This window comes from Macrotis lagotis, chromosome 1, assembly GCF_037893015.1.
Source record: "Macrotis lagotis isolate mMagLag1 chromosome 1, bilby.v1.9.chrom.fasta, whole genome shotgun sequence".
Lineage (NCBI taxonomy): Eukaryota > Metazoa > Chordata > Mammalia > Peramelemorphia > Peramelidae > Macrotis > Macrotis lagotis.
The window spans coordinates 858,060,781-858,071,865 of NC_133658.1; the positions used below are offsets into that span (position 1 = coordinate 858,060,781).

Sequence of the window (11,085 nt, forward strand, 5' to 3'; positions counted from 1 at the left end):
TTTCCATGGTCACAAAGCAGGTGTCTGAGGCTTGATCTGAATTCAGACCCAATAACCTATTGACTGCAGCTCCACCTGGCTGCCCAGGCACTGGTGCCTTCTAGTCTTGAAGGGTAGGGTCCTAGTAAGGGTAGGAGCTAGGATTTAATCCCAGGGCTCCTAACTTCAAGCCCAACACCTTTCAGCATCCCATGTTCATCACCCTACCTCCCACCACTCCAAATATTAGGAGATAAAATTGTTCTGGGCTGCTTCTTGAGCTTTAAAGTGCCCTGACACTAGGGGTCTTTGGCCAGTGCTGGGATGACTTTGTGACTTGTTAAGGAGACAGCCAAAAAGTCTTATTGAACTAGAAGCCTCAAGAATCATAAGGACCCATAGGTCTCTGGAGTCAAGAGAGCCTGGGGTCTGCCCAGAGGTAGAAATGACTCAGGAGAACTTGCCTAAAGGGGCCTTCTTGAGTAAAACTGTAAAGTCACCAAGAGTTTGTCTTTGACATTTGTTCCCTAAAGACTCTTCTCCCTTCTCCCCTACCTATCATTTGTCTGAACAAATTGCACAGGGCCTAGTCCCTTTGACCATTATTCATGGATGTTAGTGGCAATTAATGTGCTGCCTCTCTAAGAGTTGTGTCTTTCAAGAAGTGAATACTGAAAACTCAAAAAAAAGTATCTCTAATGGTGGAAATTAAGGTATTGTGTGACAGGCAATAGAAAAAACAGTTGTGTGAATATGGCAGGAAGAATGAGGAAGGAGGAGAGCAAACTTGGCCTCCTGACTCCCCAAGAAACATCATGTACCTATTTTCTCTTTTTTTAAGGTCTTCAAACTAAATCTCTTTATTTTTTAAATAAATTTGTTTTTCCAACTATATGCAGAAGTAGTTTTCAATAATCATTTTTGTGAGGTTTCGAGTTTCACATTTTTCTCCCTTTCTCCCTTCCTCCCCCTTTCCCTTGATAGCAAACAATCTAATACAGATTATATGTGTGTAGCAATGTTAAATATATATGTATCTATTTTTTATCAATCTCTTGGGGGATGTTTATATTAACCCTGGGTCCCTACCTTCCTGGAAGAGAGCCAGGCTGACTTGGTCTAGGCTAAGGAATAAAGATGAAAGGCTAGAATACAGAAAGGATTAGTATAGACAATGAAAGATTGCAAAACATTGACCCAATCCCCTAATAGACAGCTAGGCTCTTATGCTTTAGAATATGTTTATTTGATGAAAAATATCACCATCATAAGACTTTCTTTATCATATTATTTCTACCCTGGAAACTACTGAAACCTGGGCATAGTCATCTTAGGATAAAGCAAACTGGTCTGCATGGGTTGGTCTGACAGATGCATGTGTACATCTAAGGTTAAAATGAGGTCTATATTTTTACATGGGGAAAGGGGCAAGGAAGAGATGACTATGTTGAAAGCCAGGAACCTGGCTTCAAATTCTGGCTCTTTCCCTCTCTGGGTCTCAATTTTTCCATATATAAAATGATGGAGGTAAAGGTGGGGAGGGGAGAAAATGAATTAAATGATTTATAGAACCCCTTCCAGGTCTCTTTTCCAAAGGGTCTTTGATCTTTAGAATAAAATCCACACTTCTGCCACCAGAGAACACTCTTTTCTTAGGAAAATTGAACCAGTGAAAATAAAAAGTTCCAGCTTCATATTCACTGACTAACACTCTTTAAGGTGTTAGACCTTTATGGGTCCTTCATAACAACCAGGCTAGGATGATCTCTGAGGTCTCTTCCTGATCTTAGAGTCTGTAGGAACTGCAGCACTGGCATGATCTGACCCAGGAGCCACTTCAGAGTCAGGTCCTGAATGGACTTAGTTCTCTGAATCTTCTCAGACCTGCTATAATCTAATCCTGATTGATGAAATGCTATAAGGACCATTCCCACCCCCACCCCACTGGTGTAGTGGTTGACTGAAAAAAAGGAAATGGATTGGGATGTGGGACCATAGCTGCTTGAGAAACAGAGTAAGGTTAGATATTAGAAACTAAGATGCAGACAGGCTATGGAGCTTAATATTACTAAGAAAGCAAGCCTAATAGCTTAACATTGCTTTAGTGTGGATTTGAAATATTTATATGTTGTTCATTTGTTCCAATTGTATCTGACTCTTCATGAACCCACTGAAGTTTCTTGGCAAAGATACTGGAGTAATTTGCCATTTCTATCTCCAGTTTATTTTACAGATGAGAAAACTGAGGCAAAGCTAAACGACTTTTCCAAAATCATACAAATAAGAAGTGTCTAAGGCCAGATTTGAACCAGGAAGATGATTCTTCCCAGCTGTAGGCCAAACACCCTAACCACTAATACCACTTTGCTATACATACATACATACATACATACATATATTCATACATACAGAGAGAGAGAGAGAGAGACAGAGACAGAGACAGAGACAGAGACAGAGACAGAGAGACAGGGACAGGGACATTATAATCAATCCCAGGCTGTAGAAATCTAAATCTCATTGTGATGTGACTTCCTAGAGACTGAAGATGTCCCTAGATAGGGCTCTCAAGCTGGGTCTGTGAACTTATTTTTAAAAAAGTTTGATTATTGTATTTCACTATGATTATTTTTCTTTACTTGACAATGAAAAGGGGTCTTTGGCTTCATTAGATAGTGGCCTAGGATGTTCATGACACAGCAAAAGTGAAGATCCCTGGGTAAAGATGGAAGATTCCACTAATTCATGTTACTGATGCTAATAGCTTCTAATACTAATGTTTTCTGGGACACTTGCATAAGGATACAGGGAAATAAAATACCTCCAGCTGTGTCAAAACTTCACATTTCCACAAAAAGCAGATAGAAGACTTGGTGGCAGGCAAACTTTCCCAGTACCCTTCAGACATTACAGGGCCAAGTGGCCACCTGATTCACCTGAAATAGATGGCCTTTGTGGGACATGTAGACGGGTGTGTATATCATTTGAAGGTCTCTGGGGAAGGCAAAGGGCCATGATGGGGACTGTCCAAGGAAACAAGCTAAGTGTCCATGTTCATGCTTGCTCAAAGCCCCATCTCCAAGCTTCCCCTTGCACAACTTCAGCATCTAGCTCATACAGTGCTGCTGATTCTTAACTTGTGGTCACTATCAGTTCTGCTTTGTTGTCAGGCCCCCAACCCTGGCCATCCAGTAAGAGATGGCTGAGAGCAAGTCCATCCTCACTGCTACAAACACCACTGACCATGCCCTTCCTACCTGATAGGTCTCCTACCTGAGACCTAGAACTCAAAGGGCTGATGTTCTAGAGAAACAAGTATGCTCTTGGATAGCCCCCCCCCCATTGAAAGGAATTTAAAGTATTAAAAGCAAGGTAATCTTGGTCATTGTATCCTTTAAAGGGATCCCCTTCATGTACCAGGGACTACCCTGATCACAAACTTCCTCCTTGCTGGGTCTGTGCTTTCCCCTGACCAAAGGCAACAACTCTTTTGTACCCTGGCCATTCCTGATTATGGGTTTCATGCTGGACAGATGCTTCTCCTTCAGAACAAAATCCTAGATTTTGATTTTGAAGAAGGTGGCTTTTATTTCTGGGTAAGTGAAAATCTGAGGTTTAAATAAAATGTGAAACTGAGTAATTCATTCTGGACCAGGAATGACTGGTGCTAAGATCTCACTGAACCAGGCAGTAGAACCAGGTCAAATGACCTCCTCTATTATCACTATTGCACAATGGTTATTCTTTTGGTCTCAGGATCATATAGTCCAATCCTGTCCTTCTCTTCCACTCTTTCCTATTTCATCACTTATATGCTGACATCAGAAGTTACGACTTTTTACTGCAGGTTCTCCTTCTTTCTTCAGAGCTCTATTACTCCCATCAGGATCTCTTTCCTGCTTGTGCCATTATCCTTCACTTGTCTTTTCCGTTTATTATGGTGTCTTTTTCCGTTTACTATGGACTAGACAATGAGAAAAATCAAACTTTCTCTAGGCAGAAGTGTGACTAAAGGTCTAAGCTTTCCATCATAATACTGGCCTTAATCTTTAGGTTCTTGAGTAATTGAGCAGGCTTGGTTACCAACTATAGGAGATTATCATCTACTACTGGGCTTTCCGTTGGCTGTCAAAGTCATTCCTGGTTGCTCCTCCCTTTCTCTCCAAATTTGTTGGAATATCACAGAAAGAGAGTGTAGCTGTAATTATTATTCAATTCCTAAGAATCTTGAACTTTTAGGAAATTAAAATGCAAAAGCTTGGGGGGTGGGCAGGGCATGAGGGCTCTGGAAGTGGTAGCCATACAAATCTTAGCCCTCTAGACATAGAAAATCCTCTTTCAGGTGTTATTCTAGTGTTCTGGCATTCATTCTCTGACTCTTCTCTACCATCTAGTTTGGGCCACTACCTACAGCTTTTTCCCAAATATCATATGGGACAAGTTTAGCTTGGTCCCTAGCACTGGGAACAACTCATTCACCAGATACTCTCTTTGTTCTCAGTGAACAAGCCAAGTGTTCTCCAACATGCTGCACCTAATCTTTAATAAACCTTACTTTTTCACCATGACTTAGGTGAACTGTGTATGGGATCAAAAACCAGATTAATGGATCAAGATCTTTGCTTTCTTTCAGGATTCTCCATGCCATCCCCTACCACTTCAGGAAACTTTGAGGGAACAATAACAGTTTGTACTTTAACAATTTCTTTTATTTACATGGGAAGGCTATGCTGGGAAAAGAACACTGGTTACCTAAATTACTTGGATAGGTGAGAAAAGTCAGTTGTTTTAAAACCCTGCTCCCTCCCCCAACAACACAATCATTAGAATTGTGGTTCTAGTCTTACTTGGTGCTTATTCTTTGTTGCTATGTAGAGAGGAGAGACGGAATCAGTCCAGAAGTGGTGGAGTGGCTTATGAGCCTGCCACTTATTGTCAGTGTTGAGAGGTTTGTGTTCATATTATTTTAAAATACTATATATCAAGGACTTGAAACAAGTTTGGGATACAACTACTCAAAAATTTTCCCATTTTAAAATACATGATTCCAAGATTATACATCTTTGCCTTCCTTGAAAGTTGTAATGTAAATGGACAAAATGGCAGCAGAAGCCCATTATCTATGGATTCTGGGGCCACATACATATGCTGTTCCAAAATATTTGACTTTAAATGTCATCCTAAGATTTGACAGAAACAGTTTTGGCATTCTAGAAATATCTTAGTTACAGTTACATATGTGAAATGTGATTATGAATGAGACAAGCTTGACAGAACTTATCCATCTATATAAGTGTTCCTCAAAATAACCTAATTTGGGGGTTCTACAAAGACTGCAATGATACCAACATTGTTGAAACATTTTTGGCTCCCAGGACTAGGACCATAGAAATTCATGTAGTCTATGATCCTAGCAGGAATCAGATATTCCAGCCTAGTACCTACCTCAAAGTCTAGCCTCTACTTTCTTCCCAACCAAAGGCTCCTCTTCACATCCTAATGATGATTTTCATGATGGACCAGTGTCTTCTACCCTCATAATAAATACTAGAGTCTAGATTATGGAAAATGTTTTTTGATCACCTTTTCATCACCCCACTACAGTAATATCTATCATTTGCCAAAATCTCAGGACCAACCAAATTAGAAAGCTTGGTAGACTTCACTTCTGATAAGGAAGCAGGTCTTCCTAGCTGGAGGCCCAGACCTGCCCTTTACTAGAAGAAATCCTTACCTTAAAGGCCCCTAAACCCACTAGGGTTACCTCCATCTTGTAATTATCTTTTTTTCTCCTTAGAGCTCTAGAAAAAGGAAGCAACTCAAGCTCCTTTGGGGATCTGCCTTATGAACTACCTAAGATTCTTTTATAGAGAACACCTTGTTTTTCAGACAATTCTAAGATTCTTCAGCCTGCTTATTTTCCTTATTTCCTGCTTACCAATGGGCTTTGCTCCATGGGTCTACAAGTTGGTTGTTTGGAACTTGGCACATTCCTCACAGAAGTAATGCTGTAACTAAGAGACTCTCTACAAAGGTCCATTCAATCTACAATTAGCTGAATTATAAAGAATAACAGAAACCCACTCTCCTTTATTTCTATTTGGAAGTTTATTCCAAGTTCCAATTTGCAATGCTGAACCTTGCTCAGGCACATTGGCAGAGGGGTAATGAAGCTGAGACTCTTTCATTATTCTCTGCCACCTTCTCTCAGGGCCACAATGCTAGGACTGGGACTCTGGGAGCTCAAGCAGGGGCAGAGAGAAAATAGGGAAGGAGAATGTATTGTTGATGGAACTGTGAACTGATCCAACTGTTTTGGAGAGCAGTTTGGAATTACACCCAAAAGGCAGATCACACTGTGCATACCCTTTGAGCCAGCAATACCACTACTGGGTCTGTAACCTGAAAAGATCATGGAAAGAGTAAGAACCTCACATGCACACAAATATTTATAGCAGCTCTTTTTTAATAGTAACAAAGAACTGGAAATTGAAGGGAAGCCCATCAACTGGGGAAGGTTGAACAAATTGTGGTATAAGAATGTAAAGAAACACCATTGTTCCAAAGGAAATCATGAGAGGTGGGATTTTCAGAATAGCCCTTCTCACTGCTTAATTTCTAGGGCTGTTACTGTTACTCCCAAAGAAAAGAGAATAATACCTAAAACCGACCCTCCTTTTGTGATCAATATGTCCTGTGTCCATTTGTGAGGGCAATGGAATTGAAGTTTCCAGTCAGAATTATGGGATTCCCACAAATCTGGGCCACTGACCCATATGTTGACAACTGTTCAGCAGCATTTGTCTTCTCATCACCCCCAAAACCTAATAGCTAGAAGCAGGCATAGATGGGTCATGAAGCAGGATGGAAGTTCCATCCACAAAAGTCTCTGGGAGAGTAATCTAGTTTTTTTTTGCTCATCTCTACTTTTTTTTTAACCACCAAAACTCCAGCCTCTAATACTTGGATAGCCAAGCTAAAGCTTGGTCAAGCGGACCTTGAATTTGTTGTTTGTTTTCTCGGAGAAATGAGAATGTCTCACTAGAAACACTGGTTTTCTTTCCCTTTCTTCCCAAACTTCACCCCCCCCCCCAGCTCAAACAACTGAAACTGGGGGAAAAAATAAATCCAGAAAAAAAAAAGGGTCTTTAGAAAGATGATGCTGAAGAAGAGAGGTGTGGGTGAAGAGGCAGTCACAGAGAGTAGCAAATTCAGATTTATACAACTTTAGGAAGTACATAAATCTTTGTCTCTACATCTGTATGGCCCAAAATGAGCCACCTTAACAAGAACTGGTTACAAAGATCTTGACCCAAGTTTCAGGGGGCCCCACCTGGTCTCAACGTTGGGGAGAGTTCATTCTCTTGGAGTCTGCATCTGCTTACAGAACTCATCAAACTGCTGTTGCTCCAGCTCTGTCATTACTCTGTTGAGAGCATAAATCTGAAGGGGAAAGAAAGATGGTGGAGATGAAGTAAGGTACTCAAGAGAAATATCAGGAAAAGCTTTATGAAAGGACCTGTAGACATATCAGCTGAAAGACAGGGCTTCCCAGCTGACACAAAGAGAAAAAAAAAAGATGAAATTGCCTTTTTTGGTGAGAACAGTCATTATGGACATTTGTGAGGTTTGACTACTGATATTATTATTATTATTCCTGCTTTACCCACAAAGAACCTGAGGCTTGGAATGAGGAGGTTCCCATTGTTCAGTATAGCCCAGAGATTCTATGGGAGGAATTCAAGACAAAGTTAAAGAAAGGTTCCACAATTCTGTGAAGGCTGACCTTGTACCAAACTGACCATGGTAGTTAAAAATAACAAAACTAAATATGGAAGAAGGAGGGGAGGATGAGAACAAAAGGCAGCACAGTTATATTGAGAGAAAACAATCCGGCATACATAAAGACTGATAAAACTGATCCTATCATCTGATCCAGGGATTGTATTATCAGGACCCATAGACTAAGAATTATTTAAAGGGGGAAAAAAAGACTTATTTATGCAAATACATTCAAAGTAGCTTTATGAATAATAACATTAGTGAAAATTGGAAATAAATGATTCCTGGGAAAGAGCTGAATAAGCTGTTCTGATATATAACATGCTACTGAATCATTCAAATGATAAAAAACAGATGGGGAAATTAAACAAATAAAATACTATCCATATGATATTATTAATGTAATCTCTTTTCCTCTGAAGTAAACTATTTGCTGACATTTACAATTTCATTCTTTGTTTGATTTGAGAATTAAGTTTTTAAAATGGTTTGAGGTACAATGACTGTAAAGCTCTGTTATACATCAACTACATTTCCCTTTCCCCTATGATCCAAATTTGATACTCTTCTGAGTCCTTATTTACCTGTTGACAGGGTGCTTCTAGGACCTGTAAATTCTATTAGCTCCCAGAATATCAAATCACTGGCCAGAGGAGACTCCCAAAGGAAAAGGGGTTTGTGCTAAGCAGAATTCACAGGTCATCAATTTTCGTAATGGGTGAAGAAATAAGGGTTTACAAACGTAATGGAAGATTATTTTGCTGCCCCAAATGACAAACGAGTTGATTTCCTAGAAATACAAGTTTCGGTGTTGTAGGAACGGCCGCTTAGATGAGCGAGGAGAAAAAGAACAATGTACATAAAGAACAGGTCGCTGGGTTGACCGGGGGATGGTGGACGGGGCCTGGTGTCAGGAGATTCATCTCCCTGAGCTCAGACCCAGCCTCGGATACTAGCTGTGAGCCCCGGGGCCACTTCACCTTGCTTGCCTCAGCTTTCTCATCGGTATACCGAGCTGAAGAGAGAAGGGGCAAACCGCTCCAGTATCTCTGTGAAGACCCCAGCGCCCCCAAACCCACGCCTGGGGCTCACCTCGGCCCTTTGTCTCTGCTTCAGTTCCTGCTGGGCCGACCTCTGCCTGGCTTTCTCCACCCGGTTCACCGGCTCCTTCACCTTGGGCTTCTCTTTCCGACCCGAAGGCTCCATGCCTCACCTCTGCGGCGCGGACACGGCTGACCCGCGGGGCCAGTGCCCGGGGCGCGGGGAAGGGCAGACGGCGCGTGAACCTGACCCTGAGCAGCAGAGCCCAGGCTCCGGCGGGCGCTCCGCGGCACTGACAGGCGGAAGGGGCGTTAGGGGCGTCGGCCGGGCCGGTGCCCCCTTTTACGGGGGGGGGGCTTGCTCGGGGGTCTCTGAGGCAAGGGGCGGGTGTGGCACTTCCGCCCGGGGCCCCCCGGGTTCAAATCCAGCATCTGCTACCTCCAAGACGGCCCCCCCCCAGGCCGCCCCCCCCCTCGGGACAGTGGTCCTCGCAGTCCTGTCCCCCTCCCCCTCCCCGGCCCTCCTCCCCTCCCCCACCCGGCCCTCCCCCTCCCCCCACAATGGGCCTGGGGCTCTTTGTCCCCGCCGGGCCGCCCCCGGCCAGCTCCTACCTCCCTCCCCGGGCCAAAAGCCTTGGAAGGGGCGGGGCAGGCGGTCCACTCGCGACTTCGGAATTCGATTCTTCCCCCTGGCTGGAGAAGAAAGAAACGGGGGGCCCGTGGGGGAGGGGCGGCCGCCGGCACGCGCGGCCCCGGAGCGGGCGCGCGCCGGCGCGGGCGCGCGCGCCGAGGGAGGGAGGGGCGCATGCGCACTGGGCGAGGGTGGCGCCGGGAGGGGGCGCGAGTGGGCGGGGCCTCGGGTCAGCCCAGATCGGAGAAACCGGCCCGGGCCCTGCCAGTCACCCCGAGCCTCAGCCTCCTGATCTGTAGGATGGGGGGGGGCCCATGACCCTGTCTAGGAGACCCCGCGCCACTTATTCGTCGTGGTTGGGCCAGTGTCCCCTGCCCTGGCCACCGGGATGCCAGGACCTTGACCTTCTCCGCTCCCCATCAGGGCCTCCCCACCTCACAGGGCAGCTATCACGCCTTCGCTTCTCCAGACTAAAGACTGCGTGTTTTCTGTTTCTTCTACCAATTCCGTCCTTTTCAGGTGGGCCCTGCCCTGGTTACCCAGCAGCCTCCGCCCAGAGCTTCCAAACTGCAATTTCCTTCTCCTTGCTGCCGCTCCTCACAACTTGTCCCAGTCCAAAGCCGCTTTCTTCTGTTTCTGACTCTTTCCTGCCTTGCTTGTGTCGGGGGAAGGACTCACCCGCAGGTCTGGCATGTGCCAGGACTCACCCGCAGGCCTGGCATGTGGCCAGTGTGTGTGTTGATGCATTCAAATTCAGGGCTCCCTGGTTCCCCATGTGCTTCCAGTCACTAAAGGTCTTCAATCAAGGGCTCTGCAAGGCCACATGGGGAAGGTTCCAGGGCAGGCACAGCCATGAGTGTATGACCTGAGGGGTCTCTTGTGGCTCTGGGAATCTGCAATTATTGACTTGCCCCCCTCCCCTCCCACACATCCCCTCTCCTTCTCCAAGAGAGAAATTACATATCTCTTGTGATACTTGAGATGTTCCTTTTGTTCACAGGCTCAACTCCCTTGAAAGGGATACCTTCTCTTTTCAGAAATTACTCTCCTCTCAAATCCAAATTTGATCCAGCCCACTCTTATGTCCCGCTGTGACACTCACTGAAACTCAATCTATCCCTAGCTTTTGATGTATCTTTTACTCCATTTGCAAAGACAAAAAAAAAATCTGTCTTCCTTCTATCTCTACACATCCATTTACCAAAGATATCAAGATTATTCTCATTTTCTAAACAGGGTCAACAAGGAAGCAAATAGGGGCTGTAGTAGATAGAGCAGAGGCCTTGGAGTCAGGAGGACCTGAGTTCAAATGCAGCTCAAACACTTAATAATTACCTGTGTGTCCTTGGGCAAGCCACTTAACCCCATTGCCTTGCAAAAACAAACAAAAAAACTCAAGGAAGCAAATAAAAAAAAACTGGTGTGCACAAGTCATTAGTTAACACTAATGATATTAAAAAGGTGTGATTTCATACATGTGGGAACTGCAGATCAACAATGAAGACCACAACTATTATACTATTTATGGCTTTTATTAGATTCAATAAGAGAAATAAAAGGACCAATTCTCTGATTCAGTAGCATTTAGAAGATGAGCCTAGTAAGCCCCTAGGGTTCTGAGGGTCACAGGGAGGGTGTGTGGGAGGGGAGGGATCA

At 44.1% G+C, this 11,085-nt stretch overlaps 1 protein-coding gene across 2 annotated transcripts; it reads right to left on the reverse strand.

Moving 5' to 3' along the window:
* Nucleotides 1-6,065: 6,065 nt before the first annotated feature.
* On the reverse strand, nucleotides 6,066-9,568 carry SVBP (small vasohibin binding protein). Of its 2 annotated transcripts, XM_074217818.1 has the most exons (4): nucleotides 9,411-9,568; nucleotides 8,851-9,091; nucleotides 7,310-7,419; nucleotides 6,066-6,378 (listed from the first exon to the last, which is right to left on the reverse strand). In XM_074217818.1, the coding sequence occupies exons 2-3, from the start codon at nucleotides 8,962-8,964 to the stop codon at nucleotides 7,333-7,335; spliced, it is 201 nt and encodes a 66-aa protein (XP_074073919.1). In that variant the 5' UTR covers nucleotides 8,965-9,091; nucleotides 9,411-9,568; the 3' UTR covers nucleotides 6,066-6,378; nucleotides 7,310-7,332. The 2 variants fall into 2 exon arrangements, with proteins under 2 accessions (XP_074073919.1, XP_074073918.1); XM_074217817.1 differs by lacking the exon at nucleotides 6,066-6,378 and having other exon boundaries at nucleotides 6,425-7,419; nucleotides 9,411-9,564.
* Nucleotides 9,569-11,085: the final 1,517 nt, after the last annotated feature.